Raw genomic sequence first — 18,529 nt, 5'->3', positions numbered from 1 at the left:
GTCGTTGAAATAAACCATGATTGAAAGGCTACCAAAAAGAATTACTGATAAAAAGGAGTTTATGGTGAAGGAGTAATCATACGAAAAATAAATACAATCAACCACGAGAAATACACTTTTACCACTAATTATCAATGGCATGGAGAACTTCTCAACCTAAAGGCTGCATCTTTTCCACCAAATAATAACAATTATGATAGCTATATATCAGCTCTGGCAGACTACTCTCAATATTATTATATGAGGACAACTGGGAATAAGTTAAATGCAGCAGCTCTTTATATGACATACCTCATAAGAGAAATAACACATGGCGAAGCCCATGTCAACAGTCATTACTGGGAATGCAGATATTACTAAAAATTCCATCTCGGCTTTCAAGAAAAAATTAACCCGCCCCTGCAGTAGATGTCCCACAAAAGATACAAACTCTAAAGTACTTGCAACATATCGGCAGCAAGGTTTTATATACAGTACAAAAACACTGAGAAAAAAATAAAAAAAATATATATATATAGCAACTTAATTGTTGCTGGAGAACAAAAAATACCAAAGCTGGTGGTCGTTCAGTTGTGCTAATCAGCAGTCAGATCCACCGCATAGCAATTTGGTGATTGTCAGACTAAGGTACTTTGAAGGGCTTCTCTTTCAGCATCTTCACAAGTCTGAAACTTCTCCAGATCTTCCTGTTGGTGATGCCGAAGAAGCAAAATCCATTGGATGATCAAACTTACAAGCAGGCCCATATTTGCAGATTCCGAGACGGCTATAAAATGCACAGACTGGTTGATCCTATATAAATTGATATATGTCAAGTGAATGAGAAACAATTAAAATCATAAGCAATGTCCAAAACAAATTAAGGAAATCTGAAATATGATAGAGCAGACTTAAAAATATAATGATCCATTAGTTGCTTTCTGACATAACTGCAAAGTCTTAACACCAGAATTCGGAGCTGGACATTTGGTTGCCTAATGCAAAACCATCACAAGCAGCAAACCTGGTCGTCTCCCTTTTCTACTGACTCTAAAAATGATCCAGTTAAATATAGTATATAAAATGGCTCAATGGAAAGACCTCTGATTCATTGTGAATGAATACAGCACATAATTAACACCAAGACTCTGACTGATGCACGATCCACGAAATAGTTATAAAGATTTATTGGTGATAAAATAGATGGTACCACCCAGATAAAAGTTAAAACAGATGGGCAAAAAAAAATAAGCACGGCAGAGTATCATTCAGACCTCAGGTATTTAGCAAACAAAACTAGAGAAACAACCATTTGTTAGTAGAACTTCAAGAATATAAACCAAAAGTTACCAAGTACAAGAATTTATAAGTGAAACTCACAGGTCTCAAGGGAAGCCCTAGAGGACTAATATTGCAACTAGAAATTCCTGTAAGGCGACTTCTTGGATGATGAAATTTACATGCTGATTTGAATTTACAATCTCCAGTCTTCATAAAGTATGGACACTCTGGTTGACCAGGTCTCTCAGGATACACCATGTCTCCCTGCTGCTGTATAGCACTTGTATTACTAATGGAAATTGCACACAAAGGCTGCTGTATATTCCTCGATGAAGGGAACGATGGGCTTGATGGGACCTAATATAGAGGATCATAATCAAAGTCAAATAAAGCAATCTAATATCAATAAAGAAAATATAAAAACATAATATTATTTCTTTTATTAGTCAACTTGCAAAAAAGCATTCAAGAAACTAACTGTTAAGAAAAATAATATAACACTGATCTTTCTTCAGCCACTGACTAGGGTAGATAATTGAAACCATCCTTCCAGTATCAAGATTGACTGAAGAATAAAAAACAATTCTCTCTGACAATTTGACAACAAATTTTTTTCTACTATGAAGATGAAACAAAATGCATTTGTATGTTCAATCATCTGATCGACTAAAAGGGATACGGACTTCAGTGGATCAGCTTCAGTACATCCACATAGAATATGTAAACTTCAAACAGATAAAACTATTTAAAAGTTAGTTTGTGCTGAATGGTGGTAAGAACCATAAGAAGCAAGAGAAGCTCAGAAAAAGTCAAAAAAAAAAATACAAGACACAAATAAGTGCACCCGTAAAGGGTTGAATCTGTTTTTATAATATTATTATTGTTTCATGATGAATAATATGCTAACTTCAATATAACCCTAACAACTTGGAGAAAATAACACCTAAAATGCAGATCAAGGTAAATATGCCAAAGTTTTCAGAAAAAGCAGATCACCACAAGAAAAAAGGAATACTAACATTCTAATGAGCCAATTAACAACAAAACTCAAAAACCATGAAAGCACAATTTCAGTTACAGACTATGATATGATTCCAAAAAAGGTGTAAACTTATGCCATTTACCGTTCATTGGCATCTGTCATATACAAAATTCCTTTATTGATCAAAGCTACAAATGACTAGGGAAAAGTTATTAAACAATAACTACAAATCAAATTACCAAGAGCCCATCAAATAAATATTCTAAGAATTTTGGAACGATTTCTATAAACAGACCCGGGTAAAGTGCAACAGCAGAAAAATATTCTTTCGTCTGGAAGATGATAAATAAATACAAGCCATAAGTTACCTGGGACCTTAAGTTAGGGTTGAAGTTGAAACCTTTAGGAGGAGGGACGAAGCTTGGGATGTAAGATGGTAAGGAATCCAAGTGAGTAACTGTTTGGTTGAAGCTATGAATGTGATTTGGCATATTCATTTCCGCTGAAGCATGTCGTTTAGGAGATCCACCATTTTGATATTCCAATACACAATCTTGTGCAGTTACAACAGTAGGATCAGGATGGTTAAACCAGCAGTTACTCGAAAATTTGCAACTGCCAGTGCGCATGTAGTAGGGGCATTCTTTTTCTCCCTGGAATAATAAACACATCGAGTAGAAAAAATATGAACTCTGCAAGGTGAAAAGTCAATCAAGAAAATATATGGCACACCGCAAACTTGTCTCTAAATAACTAATATGCAAATAGATCAACAAACTTACTGTTCGGATTGGAAGCCCTAAAAAGTTAAGCCTAATTCCTGATACTTCAGGTTTTTGTTGAGAGTGAGCAAACATGCAGGAATTTCTAAACTTGCAACCTCCCGGCATTAAGAAGAACTGCAAAACCAACACAAATCATTAAAACATCAAGCACCATGATAAGTAAATGACAGCAAAGAAAGTAAAAAAAACTGATTGCATTCTAGAAATGGCCAATTCATTACTAAGACAAACTTTCATCATAATTTATAAAACATTTTTTCACTAACAAAACATGTGGACATTTCCTCAAATGAATATGTTCACATTTTAAATTGTCAATAAAACATTGAAACTTCCATCACAAGCAAAAACCTCAGATCTATAAATAGATTCTCAAGGAAACCAACTTAAAAACTAGACACACAATAAAACTAAATCATTTACATAACTTTTTGCACTTCAATCATAGAACACAAAAAATATATATACATTTTATTTGTATAATAAAAGGGATCTTCGAGACTGATGTAATTCATTATTTTCTGAGTAAATGACTTTCTACGCAACAACAAAAAAATGTAGAACTCTACCAAACACAAAAGTTAATGGAACAACCTAAGAAGACCCTTACCCAGCCAAAATAAACGGAATGGCAGAACCTTCTAGTTATAGCCCCAGACCAGTTATTTAATTGAACTGGCACAAGGCTTAGACAAATTCTAGACAACTGGCCCCCTTGAGCTGCTAACTGTTCAAACGATTCAAAATTTCAAGTTAAGATTATTTGACCTTTAACCTAGGGCAACACACCCATTCTGTCATTTTGTTCCACTGTTGGAATAACAATTTTTTGACACATCAAAATGAAATGACTAAGAACTAGAGCCTTGCTTAGTAATGGACCAAATTTATCCGGTCTATTATTGACTTGCCTAATTTGGATCTTGAATTCTTTCATAATAAGAAAAACTTCTGAACATAAAACATGAGATGCAAAAAGAAAACTTGGCAAGTGCTTATAAAAAAGGTACAAAACCTCTTCATGAAGTAACAGAATAGAAGCTTGCAATAAAACTCAGGATAAGGATAACAATCTCTTGAAAGAGAAAAAGAAAGACAGAAATAGAGATTACAAACATACCCAAGTCTGCACAAGAATAGAGAACTTTGGAACTTGACCATCTAGAACAAACACATTAAAGGTGTGGTACACATAGACCTAAGAAGCAATCATGCAATTAAATAAGATAGCCATCAGTTTATATAATTGTTTTGTTATCTTATGTAAAAATTCTTTCTTGAGTCGAGCCCATAGTTATATTGAGAAAACTTTTCATGTCATCAAATGCTCAATAAATGTTTTGTGTAATCCCATTATCTTGTTTACATCCACACTTCTAAATTGTCTTACAAACACCAGCTAATCAGTTCACTGATATCAATAGTTATTATTGAAAATAATATTCGTGTTCTCATATTTACAACTTTGTAATGATTTCCGGCTAACATATTCTTCTATTAGTTCCTTTTTCTACATTGATCTATCTTCTTTGCAGTTAATGGTTCTGATCAAACGTCTAATTTCACTGAGCTGTATAGTGCAACTACCGATAGATAGGTCAAATTAATGAGGATCAAAGTGAAGGACATCTTTCTAGGAAATGAATCATTCCCTCCCCCTCCTATGACTCTTTTACCTGCTTATTTTACCACAGATGACTATGCCGAAAGAAAAAACATGAAATGTCAATAAGTAGGAAAATTTTGAATACAAATTATGTCAATAAAACAAACTAAAAACCATCTTGAAACTGTTATCTATAAAACAAATGATGGAAGTAGCAAAGCTTTTATAAAACAAGAAGTTGTTAATTGCTCAACATGTAAATAGACAAAAAAATGTAGAAACAAACAGGATTAACAAAACAATTTGCAAAAGGTCACGAATCCAAGCATATTAAAGTTATTTAACAAAACAAGTATTTTACACAATAGCTAATAGCCATAAACATAGAAAGTATACCATCGAAAGTTATTCATAAATAAAAAAACAAAAGCCACAACATTCATGCAACTACAGGACACCCTCAACCTAGCGCTAAAAACATGACAAATGAAGATAAAGCTAAATACATCGACAATAATGTACAATTATTCAATAAAAATAAACATAAAGTAAGACCCCGAGGATAATACGCAATACAGGTTTCTTTCAACCTTGCATTCTTTTCGCCCAGCCTTTTCTGGGAATTCCTCCTTTTCCTCCATGCTAATAGGCTGCTGAAAAAATTCCATGTAATAATCACACACCATAAGACCACAAAACTACAATATTAAAATATTAAATAAGTTAACAAACAATGAAAAGTGTATTCTTTTCAAAAGAAAAAAGGCAATCATTCAACAAGTATTGCAATCTTCAGAAACCAAAAGCATATATGCTCAAGTAATTAAGAATTACAATGGGGTTCATCCACATGACAGAATCACTTCAGTTCAAGAAAAATGTATCAATGAATCTGAACAATCTTAAATGAGATGGATGTGAATAGAAGTGAAGATCGAAAAGAAAAAAAAAAAATCCAAGCACTGCAGAGAATCAAGGAAGACTGTACATAAGAATATGCATATTACAAGTTAAAAAAAATGTAACTTTCAATTACAACATAATTATATAACTGAATGTGTATTACAAATAAAATAAAACCTAGATGACACAATCCGACATTTATTTTTATACAAATCAATTATATTCTATATTCTGTTAAAATCTTTTGTAATTTAGAACAAACAATTTTCAGCGATAAATCCATTACCTATCAACACTTGAAATCTTAGGTTAACATTTATGTTTTAGCATTGTTGTCAAAGGCATAAAGCACTACAAAAGGTGCTAACATTACAAATTTGCCCAAGCCACTTAGCACTCCCCTAGGCACTTGCTTGAATGAAACAAGGCGAGCATCTTGAAAAATTATAAAAAAGTATAATTAAAAATAAATATAATCATTTAAAAAAACTTCAATCAAACATGAGCCAATAAAATAATGAGAAAACAAATTGTGAAATGATCAAATGATGGATATTTATGATGAGAAATTGTGAAATGACATGTCGTGGGAATTAATGAATGTGCTCCTTTAATCAATTGTGAACTAGTGACCAAATGAAAGATTATTATGATGGGAAATGACCACTGAATGTACCAGATCTGTACAGGCACTAGATGGACTAGTAATGGTCCAAGCAGGTATATGTCTTTGTATTACATCTCATTCATTGTTTTATAGTCTAAATTCACTTTATAGATGTCTAATTGATGGTATATCACTAGAAAAGGGGAGAAAAAAACCCTAATAGGGTTTTCTCTTGATTTCTAGAATTTTTTAGGGTAAATCCAAAATCTGGAACATATCAGCATATCGAATGCCTGCTTTTTTTAAGGCTAAATCTGAAATCCAATAGGTACCGATGTACTAACACTCTGTACACCAGTATGACACTAACCATACCGGTGTGAGCCTTAACTAATACACTACCAGTATATGAAATTGTGAACCTTGATTTCAATCAAAAAATTCTATTGACTGGAAGTGAGATTTATCTTTTTTTAACAAAAGAAATAGTATCCTATTGTCATTGTGCATGAAGGACTATTAATACCACACGAAGAACCTAAGAACCTACTTCATACCAATTTGGTTGATAAAAGCAAACAGAGAGCAAGGGCTCAGGATTTAGGATTTTGATTATGGAAGGGAACGTCTCAAGAAGGGTTTAACGCACCAGTCGGTATAGTCAAAATACTAGTTGATATCTTGGTACAGTTGGCAAAATTGGTATAAACTGGTACTTAAAACATTAATTTCAAGTAGTTATTCTTCCTTGTTTCCAACATTTTTAATCATTGTAGACATCCATCGACTTTACATGCTCAATGAACATATTTAACAACTCACCTACCAACATGTACTAAATTTTACATCTAGTTTAACAAAAACATGTCAAGTTTACAAGTGTTGTGGACCTGCTCAGAATTCCAGCCACAAGGCTTGTTCTTGGGATACTTATGCAAATAAGGTTATATAAGGAATACATGAAACTTACTCACATTGAGGAGAATATGTTCAAATATAGCTTGATTCATTAATTAGTTTCACGGTTTTCTACTCAACTAAAAGGCTGCCATGCTACTACAGCCAACCCGTCAAATACCATATTTGCGTACATGTCTTAAAATTAGAGATAAAGTTAGATTGCCATAGGGATCATAAGATTCCAAAGTTCCATCAATAAGAGGTACACCATTACAAAGTTGCTTCATGACATTCTCATATGAACAAAAACATAATGTGATGTGTCTTGAAGATCATAAATGCAGACTCATCAGCTCGATTATTTTCAAGGATGGTAAGTACTTTCGAAAAGTGATCCAGCAAGGCAAGCATAAAGCACATTTGTAATACGGAACAAGTTAGTACAGTGAAAGAAATCATACACTTCCACATAAAAGAAAGTGAAAATCACTAAACATTTATTGATATACATACATTTGAAGGAGAGAACAGAAACAACATACAAGATGCTCTTAAGAAACTCCTACAAATCCCAATGATAGACTGTCAAAGAACCAACCTCTACAGATGCTTGAATCAAGTTTTTTTTTTTTTTGTTGAACATCTGAATCAAGTTAAAATTAACAGAAACTGCTCATTCCAGAGTTCACAACATATGAGGGACATAAACCTAGAATTACAAACTTACATCTGTACAGATCGGTGAAATAGAGCTATAACTCACCTGAACCAATTCTGGCTCCCGAGTTCTTGCCTTCAGATTTTCAAGCTAACAGGAAAAAACAAAGAATTATGTATCAAAGACTCAAATTCCCAAACTTATGATCTAAGAGAACGAACCTGAGTGAGCCTTATTCTCGGAGGATGATTAAACTTGCAGTTGGCTCCGTATCCACAAATCCCAGTCCTCAAGTAGTAAGCACAGTCAAGCTGCCCAGGCCTCTGCGGGTAAGAAATCCCCATACTCCTGTTCTCCCCTTCGTCATCCTTGGACGCGGCATCGACTTTCTTGGACGTCTCCCAGACCTTCTCGACATCAGCTTTCCCCGTCAATCCTTCCTTCTCACCACCCACACCACCCTCCTCATCCGACTTCTCTCCACGGTCCTCCTCAGTCTCAAAAGCTCCGACTCCTCCAGTGCACTTTTTCTGATCTACAGCGCAGAATTGGAGCTTCTCCGCTATCTTTTCGTCCGGGCCCACCTTCTCGAGGTCGCCATCGATGGCATCTGTCCCATGGGACGAAGGGGGAGGAGGGTTAGGAAGAGTACGAAACCCTAACCCCAACTCCTTCACCTCTCCGTTCTCCTCGTCCGCCTTCGGCTGCGCATCGGGTTTTTCCATTGCCATCTTCTTTCCAAAAATAATTAAACCCTAACGCGACGAAAATACTTCATATAAAATTCGAAACAGTGAGAACACAGTGAAAGACAATAAGGGTTCTTTTGGGCCCCACCTTTAGTTCTATTACTTGATGCGATTATAACGCAGCCGAAGCCAACGGGTACCAAATTTACGCGTCGAAAATTCGTCCCTAATTCGATATTAATATATATTATTACGAATTTAAATTATTTTTAGTAACGTAATGTTATACCAAAATAATCTTGTCATTCCCGTCCGCACATGCAAACAATGTACTCCGTGGGTCCCACGTGGCCCGCCAAGGTCTGGTGTTGCAAATCGGTCGCGGTCACGAGTCACGACGGGATCGTCGTAGTCGTCGTCGTCTGCACGCGCTGTGCACGTGAGCAAATCAATTAAGATGATGCCACGTGTATTTTTCTTGGTTTTCGTGTTTTGTTTCTGAAAACCGAAACAGAAACAACTCCCGAGAAGCATTTTTGTGGTCAGTAGATGGGTCAACACGAGTATGCTCAGTGAAGTCAACTCGTTGCTTTGGAAGTAAGTTTGCTCGAGGGAGACGGAAACACTCGTGCAAAGTAAACAAAAGCTACTTCCCATTTATTTGGGTGCGAAGAGTTCCCAAAAAATCAGATCAAACACTAAGAATGGTTGCACGGGGGTAAACGCGGTAGAGCATGAAGCTGTTCCATGTACAGTTCAACAGATCTGCCAAACCTTAACAGATACAACTCAGGCTTATCTAACGATTCCATCTATCTATGGCAAGTTTTCAGGGCCTCCAAATCCGCCTCCAAATCTTTCACCGAAGATTACGTCTCCAACTGCATCTCTAAGCTTACTCTGGAGTTTTGAAGTCTTCATAGGCCTCTGTTGCTGCCGGAGTAGATTTCTGATCCATTTCTCCTCTTTGAGTTTGCCCTCATGGCTTATCAGGTTGATAACGTGCAGATCGAGGAGAAGGCGAGGGAGAAGTCGATCGACGACTGGCTCCCCATCACATCTTCTAGGAAGGCGAAGTGGTGGTACTCGGCCTTCCACAATGTCACGGCCTTGGTCGGCGCCGGCGTCCTCAGTTTGCCCTACGCTATGGCGCAACTTGGATGGTAAACATGTGATTGCTGTGAGTCTTTTGGATGTTTGGCTCGGCTTAGCTAAGAACATGGTTGCTTGGGTTCAACGGAGCAGGGGCCCCGGCATTGCAGTGCTCATCCTGTCATGGGTCATCACCCTCTACACGCTGTGGCAAATGGTGCAGATGCACGAGATGGTGCCGGGGAAGCGGTTCGACCGGTACCACGAGCTGGGGCAGCAAGCCTTCGGCGACAAGCTCGGCCTTTGGATCGTCGTGCCGCAACAGCTCACCGTCGAGGTCGGCGTCAACATCGTGTACATGGTGACCGGCGGCAAGTCCCTCAAGAAGTTCCACGATGTCCTCTGCCCCGACTGCAAGTCCATCAAGCTCACCTACTTCATCATGATCTTCGGCTCCGTACACTTCGTGCTCTCCCAGCTCCCCAACTTCAACTCCATCTCCGGGGTCTCCTTGGCAGCTGCTGTCATGTCGTTCAGGTTGATCTGTGTCTTCGGATTACTTCTCCTCCATCATAAAGCTCATGGCTTCCTCAAACCAAACCGTTTGCTTGCCTTGCAGCTACTCCACCGTTGCCTGGGGAGCTTCGGTGCACAGGGGGAAGCAAGCCAACGTGGAGTACGGCTACAAGTCGTCAAGCACCGCAGAAGCCGTCTTCAACTTCTTGAGCGCACTGGGAGATGTGTCCTTTGCGTACGCCGGCCACAACGTGGCGTTGGAGATCCAAGCTACGATCCCGTCCACTCCCGAGAAGCCCTCCAAGAAGCCCATGTGGAAAGGCGTCGTCGTCGCCTACATCGTCGTTGCTCTCTGCTACTTCCCCGTGGCTTTCTTGGGGTACTGGGCGTTCGGCAACGACGTCGCCGACAACATCCTCATTACGCTGAATAAGCCGCGGTGGCTGATCGCCACGGCCAATATTATGGTCGTCATCCACGTTATCGGTAGTTACCAGGTGATTGAGCTCTCTTTTTCGTAGTTCTTCTACTTGTCGTGTACTTGATCTGATCACATAAATACTCATCAATGCAGATCTACGCCATGCCTGTGTTCGATATGATAGAGACAGTGCTCGTCAAAAAGCTGCACTTCCCGCCGGGACTAGCCGTTCGCCTGATTGGACGCAGTACTTACGTTGGTAATCTCCATCTTCCTGCGGCAAAGCCAATGCCTTGACGAGCTTTTCACGTCCGGGAACAACTCATTTAGCTCTTCTCGCCTTGTGCAGCGTTTACGATGTTCGTCGGTATGACCTTCCCTTTCTTCGGCGGACTGCTTGGGTTCTTCGGCGGCTTTGCTTTTGCCCCGACAACATACTTCGTAAGCCTCCGTCCCCTTCATGGAATCCAACAACAAAGAACAAGTAGATGATGATGCTTTCTGATCTCTCCTTTTGCAGCTTCCCTGCGTCATGTGGCTTTCTGTTTACAAGCCTAGAAGATTCAGCTTATCTTGGATCATCAACTGGGTAGAACTAAAACACCCTGTGATATCTCATTACCGACGCACTAAAAGATATGTCGCTAAAAGTGTTTTGTTCGTACGTTGCCTCAGATCTGCATTCTTCTCGGAGTTCTGCTGATGATTCTGTCGCCCATCGGAGGACTTCGGCAAATCATAATGGACGCCAAGAGTTACGAGTTCTACTCGTAGGCTGCCGCGGTAGACCAATAAATCTGATGGTCTCTCCTATGTGCATAAGTGTAGCCACCTGTAGTGGCTTAATAAATGAGGAGAACATGGTGTAAACACATGTGGAGCTGTTTCTTTTCTTCCTGCTTATCGCTGGTGCATATGATCACTGTTCTCTCCTGCAGGCGCTGCGTGAAGCCATCCATCATGCGTGTGTTGTTCTCTAGAGAACATATCAGAGTTCGATTTCACGAGACTGATCGTGATCGGCCAAAGAATGCGACTCCTCGATGTGTGCATGCATACATCTAAACGAAACATCTTCTGCTATTAATTAGTAGTCCAACTTATTTTCCCGAAAGTATATGAAAATACGTTGACCCTTCGATGCACCACAGACCAAAACTAAATTAAGCAGCTCGGCTTACGCGATCGATTGATCTCTAATATCCTTTCCAGGCTTAGAGGGCAAGAAAAGGGACGAGTTTACAGGGTTGTAGATCGCAGGAAATCAGTGATCAGCTTTCATGTACACTTGTTATAAGAATAATGAAACTACGTCGAATTCTGTGAATGACGTGAAGAAAATTATTCTGCTGCTAACCCCAGAATGATGATGTCGTTAAAGAAGACAAGCTAAACAGGGGAAGGAATAGTTTTGAATGCTTGTCGTACACAGGCCAGTGGAGATACATCCAAATGGATCATGTGCTCCAGCGCAATAAGAGCAGGAGATGAGTCCGGAGTTCCATCTGCTTTCACTTTGATTCCTCTACCTTCACTTTGTTTTTGCCCATTTGCAGCACACTGGCATATGAGGCCGTCCTTTAATGATTGATGATGCCACTCTCTCTCTCTCTCTCTCTCTCGCTGTTTCTCTCGTGATGGCATCTGTTTGTGGAGCACAGCAATAGTTGGCTTAACAGCCTATCATGAGCCTTCCATCACATATTTGCTGCGTTTGACATCAGTCCTATCGTACTGAGATGGCGGAGCTGGGGAGCGTTGCGGTGATCCGGTGGCGCGGGGGGAGGCTGCGGAGGCGGCGCGGGGGGACGGTGCGGCTGGGAGGCGAGCGGCGACGGAGGCTGGTGCTCGGGCGGAAGCTGGTGCTCCGGTGGCGGCTGGTGGCGGAGCTGCTTGGTCCGATCAAGAAGGCGCTGGTGGAGGCGGCGTCGGGCGGGCTGCTGGTACAGTCGCAGCACCTGCCGTTGCCTTTCATCTGCATCTCCCCATGTCTGACATCCTTGTAATCTCTTTGCTAAGTACCACCATTAGTAACATCTTTTTTGAATATGAATGAAGAAATCTGTGTCATGTATTTGGATCCAACGCATTGCTGAAATAGAATTGCTGTGATAGAAACCAGATTGATAGTATCGCATGATGATTCCAAAAGCAAGTGCAAGTTTAAGGGAGTGATGGTGTGAAACATTCAGCATCAGACACTGCCAAGATTCTATTCGAATTGAGTGGATTCAACACCACTTTAATCTGGGTTTCAAGTTTAGCTTCAAGCTGACAAAGAAGAGCAGGATTAAACCTATCTCATAATTAATTAGCTCTAAGCCAACATTAAATCTGTAAACCATGCAAGAGAGAGTCCTAAATATTGCCACCACTTCATTTTTTCTGCATAGTTCTCTTTCATTATTTTAGTCGTAAATATTGCCACCACTTAACATCATTATTTATTTTTATTATATGTAATTATTTCTTCTTGTTTTCTTCAAGAAATCAACATATGAAGCCAAATAAATATCCGAAGCTCATCCAAATGAAACTGTCCCAAAACAATTTGCCATCCATTAGGTAATTAAATTATCAGCTTAATATTAGTAGTAAAATAGGAGGAAAAATAGCATTAACAACTATAATGGTGTAATCAATTGGTTATGTACGCCACGTGGCTTCTAACGTGTTCGGGTGGCGGGACCCTTCGCCACGCGGCCGTCGTAAAGCCCACGGAGCGGCAGCTGATCTCTGCCCCGCTGCTGCTCACGGAACCGCCCGGAGATGCCGGCACCGCGTTCGTGGTCCTCCGGTAGGGCCCCAGCCACTTGGCGATCATGTACTGTCTCTTGCGCCACGGCGGGATGTGGAGATCCTGCGCCCGGAGCGACCTCTGAACGGCGTCCGCCGCCACCCGTACCACTTGCCGCATCGTCTCCTCCCCTGCCACCGCCGCCCGCGGGAGCGCCGCAAGCACAGTTTTGTACGCCTCCGTCGCTCTCGCCACCTCGAACTCTGCCGCGAACTCGAGGTCCACGATGTACCTCCTTCCGGCCCCCTCCGCCGCCGCCGACACCACGTCGATGTATTCGTGGCTGCCGGCGTTGAGCCCGCCGGACGAGTCCGACCTCGCCTTGCAGATCCCGGCATTGTAACCCGACGCCCTCAGCCGCGCCATCACCGCTCGACGTAATCCAGCGGCGCCGCAGCAGGTCCTCAGCCCCGAAAGCCCCTCAACCACCGAGTAGACGTCTGCCGCGAGCCGGACTCGAAACCGATCCCCCTCCGCGGCAGGGTCCATCAGCTCCCGCACCACCGCAGCGGCGGTGCAGTCAGGATCGTCAGCGTGGTCATCGTCAGAGCTGTGATGGGGGTGCGCCACGGCGCCGACATCAGCGGAGAGGGAGTCGCCGTGTGCGTGCTCAAGGAACGCGTGGACGAGACCGGACAGGCTAGGGGAATCGTGCTCGCTGCCGCTGCTGTCGTAGCCGGACACGCGGTGGCTGTCATCGGCTTCCCGAAGGCGGGCCTTTGCCTTGTCGTCGTCAAGCAAGGTTGTCACCCGCGTCGCCCGAAGGAAGACTGCCATCTAACGTAAGGTCTCAACACTCGTGCACTTCAAAGGAGAGAGAGAAAGAGGTGTCTGTTCTACGAAGAGGAGGAGGTTGGAAGAGGATGAGCTGCTCTTATAAAAGAAGAGAAGAGCAGATACACGCAGTGGTATGCATCCAAGATTCTTCAATGAGCTATCTTGCAGCTCTCAGGGTGATAGGGAGGTGGGAGCAGCGCACCCAGGAAACGAAGGAGACACAGAAGAAAACCGTGGGTGGGTCAGTTCGATCGCGGAAGAAGCGGCCTTTTGGATCGAGTCGCCAGAAGGAGCGCTTCCCGACGCAGCCAGGCAAGCAAGACGACGCGCACACACCCCCCTTGAGGATAACGTCTCCCCCATTGTTGACAGCGGACTAATGTGGCGACTCGATCGAGATGCATGTCATGGCACATACAAGATGACATGTGCACGTTCCTTGAAATGACGTATCTTATTCACGTATGTATGAGTATGTTGACCATTCTTCTTCTTGTTCTTGCAAACATACAGATCGTAGGAAGCTTGTTGTCGCCGAAAGTGAATTGGAAGCATCAACACTCCTGCTTACTGCTTTGGTGCCAGCAAGAAACAGTGGGAGGGTCGAAGCAGCCGAAAGAGATGATCCCTGGCCATCAATCATGTCATGTCATGAGATCGATGAAATTGATGGTTGTGATCATTTTGGAGTTGCACCCTTCCATATCTTATGAATGCAGTGGAAATATCTCTCTCTCAACAAGTAAAAAGAAAGACTTTGACAGCATCTTGCCATAAGTCTATTCCTTATGCCTTAATCCAAGCACAGCAGTGTAATTTTCTCTTCTGTAAGTCAATGGTGTTGCAATCTTTTTTTGTTTTTTTGAGTTGTAAAGTAATTTTCTTAAAAAAAATAATTAGACAATCTATGAGTTATCAGATTCATTTCATAGTTTCATATGAAATTTTCTTTGGGTCTTTTCCAATGTAATTTCAATCAGCATGTTTCATTTAGCAAGCATAATGGTAAATCATATATGGAGAGGGTGAACCTCATCAGCTATATAGGTACATGAGTCTCCACAAGACTCTGATTCGAGTATTTATCCATCGATTCAAATCCAATCTAAGTGGCCCGGGTAGATCATATACCTAAATCCTTCTTGTTGCTATTTCTATCTCACATTATAATCACATTTTGAAATGTATGTTTATGAAACCAAATCCATTTAGGTACTTCAAGCCAATCAAAGTCCAACTTCTATACATATTTTTCGATTGAACCCGCCAAATTTAATTATCATCCAATTTAAGTGGGTTGAGTAGAATGAATATTTCATTGTCATCTCTAATATATATATATATATATATATATATATATATATATATATATGATCTTAAATAAACATGAATGAATTTAAAAAAAAAAGCTTTAACCTTGAGAATTTTCACAACGCGTTTCAACATTAAAATTTTTTTTGTAGAATACTCTTAGATGTATGAAAAGATAGATTTTACTTTTGCCTCCATAAGATTCACTGTTATCTATTTCGCCTTACATAATTATCCTATGTATCCTCTGTCATTACCCCTACGATCTTGTTGGACCATGGTAACCACTTTTCTCTCCCCTCCGTCATCTCCATTGCATGAGGAAGGAGACAACATGAGGATCGTCGTCGCCTCCACAGACCCTACTAGCTTGCTCCAGTGCATCTCATTCATAGCCCTCGTGCGAGGAAGGAGGTGACGATGGCTCTCGTGCCCCTTCTTCCTCAAGGCTACGAGCGATGAATTTGATGGGGCAAAAAGGAGGGGAGGTAGCTATCGAGGTCTAGCGAGGGCAAGACCTTCATTGTTGGTTGCCTCCATACACAATCATGCTTGTGCTGTGAACAACGAGGGACTATTTGAGATAAAGGGGATAAAATGAGCGACTAAGAAATTAAGGATTGAGTGGTAGTCGATAGGGATATAATAGTTATTTAAAAAAAACACTTTATAAGAATTTCTCACGAGGTGCTATTTGAAAAATTATTGAAGTTAAAAGTTTTTTTCTAAAAATTTGTCCAATAAATATTACATATTCAAATCTCAATTTTGAATTGATAGATGCTCATGATCACATTAGCAATTTTACTTGCTTAATTTGAAGATTATATTTGTCTTACACTCGATGGTTAAACACCTATTAGCCATAAATGGGATAAAAAATCTCAAATACAAATAATAAGGGTTAAAAGGATTTAAAAAAATAATACATTATTAAATGAAAGAAGTACTATTTAAGAAACATTCCATTGCATATAAATAGGGCCATCCACCAACATAATTGTAACAAGTAGGCCACTTGATATTTGAATTCTTTTAACCCTTGGGAATGTTTGGGTGCTCACATTTGATACTATAATAATCAATTATTGGCAACTACTTCATAATTCCACATGGTGTGCCCAACATGGCCGATCTTAACTGAAGTGGATAGGGGACTCAATGATAGTGATATAACTTCAAATCAAAGCAATTTAGATGACGACGAGCATCAATACTAATAAAGAGTAATAATTTGTTTGGATCGAGACTTAAATTACGATATAACTTTGGTGAATCCGATTCTATCTTAATAATAATATTTATTTTAAGTAAAAAAAATTGAATTGAACTAAGTCAGATTACTGAGTTCGAAGCCTATTATCATTCTAGAGGAATCATAAAACTAAAAAATAAATATAAATTAATATATTAATCATCTCCAAACTCCTAAGTTGATAATCGATAAGAATTTACTCAATTTTAAATTGAGACTACGATTAAGGCAAGTCATTAGTGAATCCGATGATAATAATATTTATTTCAACTTGGAAAGGTATATCGAATTCGAGTTCAAAGCATATTATCATTTTAGAGGAACCTTAAAACTAAAAAAAAATATTGATCCTCACCAACTTCTTGCATTGATGCAATGCTGACAATAAAGGAGACGACGAAGAATAACATAGAATAAATATTTTTTAGAAAAAACTCTTGTCAACACTAGCAATGTTTATTTATATTGTTATAAAATAATTGCAACATAAATCATTAAATGCAATTGAAACAAAAAAGAATATACAAGAGGTAGTTGAACATTGTTGCCTACTGATTGATATATCGAGATTTCGTGTACCCAATGCTCTTGGAATGCAAGTCTTCGAAGCATACACAGTTCTCATTGCTGTGTTTGATCCTTTCTTCTTCACTTGGGAGATGAGCCATTCCACAGTGTTCAAATAGGAGACACATCGCTCTCACTTGTTAGGAGAACTGCTGTGGTTGCAAGTGATTTTATCTGCTTACTTTGGGGGAGGGGAGGGGGGAAACACAGATGTCATCCTCCATTAGGGAAAAAGAAGCCTGTAAAAGATGATGTTGAAGATTCTGATGCTGTTTCATGTGGATGCTTGTGACATGCGCACAATAGTTCCAATAGAAGGAACAGTGTTTGTGCACTTTGTTTGCTTTATGCATCCATCAGTGTGCATGTTTTTAAAGTTTGGAAGGTTGCAGTAATGAGAATGTGGCATTCAGAAGAGATGAGCAGATATGAGAGTATCTAAATGTCTATATGTGGAGCAAAAGAGAACTTTGGTCCACAGCTTTTCAAGCTTCCAAACCATTTGTTGTTCATCGATAAGGCCCTTTGTACATTCTACAAAGAGGAAAAAAAGAGCATCAATGAATGAAGCAACTCAACAAACAAAAAGGCAATCTAGATTGGATGTATAGCATTCAAGGAGAGCAAAACCAACTTTAAAACAGTTCCAGTTGCCATGGACAGTATCAGAATAATTTTCTCCTTTTGGTTCTATCAATACATATTTTGGCTTTTTCATAACTATCATGCTGATGGTTTATGTATTATTTATCTATTAGACAGTGTTAAAATGAATAATACTGATCTAAGTATTGTATAGTTAATAAGCAATATGTACAAAGAGTTTTGTTAATGATGAGATGGATGTAAAGAATTATTAGGAAAGATAAAAAAAATATGTGCTAACAGGTGTAGTTTCGATACGGATATAAATATGTGCTAAAAAGACTTACAAATAGCATAGTTTAGATTTAGATTTTTTATTTAATAAAATTATTTTTATCAATCAATAATGATGAAAGAGTCGTAGTCGACCCTAAATTAGCTAAGATCTTATGGTTCTATTATTGTTATCGTTGTCGTCATAACTATTTTTAAACATATTAAAATCTTTTTTTCATGCACTATGCAGACTAAAACTTCAACATAGCTAAGCTTTTTTCTATTTGTTTTACTGAGTGAGAAGGCAAGTTAATTGGGTTTGAATGACAAAGTAGGATTCAGCAGCAGGTTGTGAGAGTGGCTTATCCACACACCAGAGGAGTTGAGGTTTTGAAAGGACAAGCCTCCCCTCCCCACCAAAGAAAAAACAAATGAAGCAAAAGGCACATTGAGTTGATTGCATTGGGTCCACACTAACATGCTCTTTCTTGGTGCTTTGGATAAGGAGCAAAGCTTCAAGTGGATCAGAGCCAATGTTCCAT

The 18,529-nt window shown here is 39.7% G+C and overlaps 3 protein-coding genes across 6 annotated transcripts; 1 reads left to right on the top strand and 2 right to left on the bottom strand.

Annotated features, from left to right (window-relative positions):
• Window positions 1-295: 295 nt before the first annotated feature.
• LOC135678183 (zinc finger CCCH domain-containing protein 43-like) lies at window positions 296-8,460 on the bottom strand. Of its 4 annotated transcripts, none has more exons than XM_065190679.1 (7): window positions 7,923-8,460; window positions 7,771-7,851; window positions 5,224-5,286; window positions 3,025-3,141; window positions 2,611-2,895; window positions 1,360-1,617; window positions 296-792 (listed from the first exon to the last, which is right to left on the bottom strand). In XM_065190679.1, exons 1-7 carry the CDS (start codon window positions 8,430-8,432, stop codon window positions 658-660), a joined length of 1,449 nt encoding a protein of 482 aa, XP_065046751.1. In that variant the 5' UTR covers window positions 8,433-8,460; the 3' UTR covers window positions 296-657. The 4 variants fall into 4 exon arrangements, with proteins under 4 accessions (XP_065046751.1, XP_065046752.1, XP_065046753.1 ...); XM_065190680.1 differs by having other exon boundaries at window positions 5,224-5,283; XM_065190681.1 differs by having other exon boundaries at window positions 7,807-7,851.
• A 648-nt stretch (window positions 8,461-9,108) lies between these two features.
• LOC135679837 (lysine histidine transporter 1-like) lies at window positions 9,109-11,267 on the top strand. The gene is made up of 7 exons (XM_065193824.1): window positions 9,109-9,553; window positions 9,636-10,019; window positions 10,102-10,495; window positions 10,573-10,678; window positions 10,769-10,860; window positions 10,940-11,008; window positions 11,095-11,267. Exons 1-7 carry the CDS (start codon window positions 9,372-9,374, stop codon window positions 11,191-11,193), a joined length of 1,326 nt encoding a protein of 441 aa, XP_065049896.1. The 5' UTR covers window positions 9,109-9,371; the 3' UTR covers window positions 11,194-11,267.
• Window positions 11,268-12,950: 1,683 nt separating this feature from the next.
• On the bottom strand, window positions 12,951-14,293 carry LOC103991129 (uncharacterized). Its single transcript, XM_009410488.3, has one exon. The coding sequence runs from the start codon at window positions 13,991-13,993 to the stop codon at window positions 13,058-13,060; it is 936 nt and encodes a 311-aa protein (XP_009408763.2). The 5' UTR covers window positions 13,994-14,293; the 3' UTR covers window positions 12,951-13,057.
• Window positions 14,294-18,529: the final 4,236 nt, after the last annotated feature.

This window comes from Musa acuminata, chromosome BXJ1-7, assembly GCF_036884655.1.
Source record: "Musa acuminata AAA Group cultivar baxijiao chromosome BXJ1-7, Cavendish_Baxijiao_AAA, whole genome shotgun sequence".
Lineage (NCBI taxonomy): Eukaryota > Viridiplantae > Streptophyta > Magnoliopsida > Zingiberales > Musaceae > Musa > Musa acuminata.
Note: the sequence above shows the minus strand (reverse complement) of the source record. Positions and strands in the feature narration are given on the sequence as shown.

Coding starts and splice junctions, on each gene's coding strand:
- LOC135678183 (XM_065190679.1), bottom strand. CDS start 8,432: ATGGCAATGGAAAAACCCGATGCGCAGCCGAAGGCGGACGAGGAGAAC. Junction 2,896..3,024: donor TAGGGCTTCCAATCCGAACA/GTAAGTTTGTTG, acceptor TTATTATTCCAG/GGAGAAAAAGAATGCCCCTA. Junction 793..1,359: donor TAGGGCTTCCCTTGAGACCT/GTGAGTTTCACT, acceptor CAATTTATATAG/GATCAACCAGTCTGTGCATT.
- LOC135679837 (XM_065193824.1), top strand. CDS start 9,372: ATGGCTTATCAGGTTGATAACGTGCAGATCGAGGAGAAGGCGAGGGAG. Junction 9,554..9,635: donor GCTATGGCGCAACTTGGATG/GTAAACATGTGA, acceptor TCAACGGAGCAG/GGGCCCCGGCATTGCAGTGC. Junction 11,009..11,094: donor TATCTTGGATCATCAACTGG/GTAGAACTAAAA, acceptor ACGTTGCCTCAG/ATCTGCATTCTTCTCGGAGT.
- LOC103991129 (XM_009410488.3), bottom strand. CDS start 13,993: ATGGCAGTCTTCCTTCGGGCGACGCGGGTGACAACCTTGCTTGACGAC.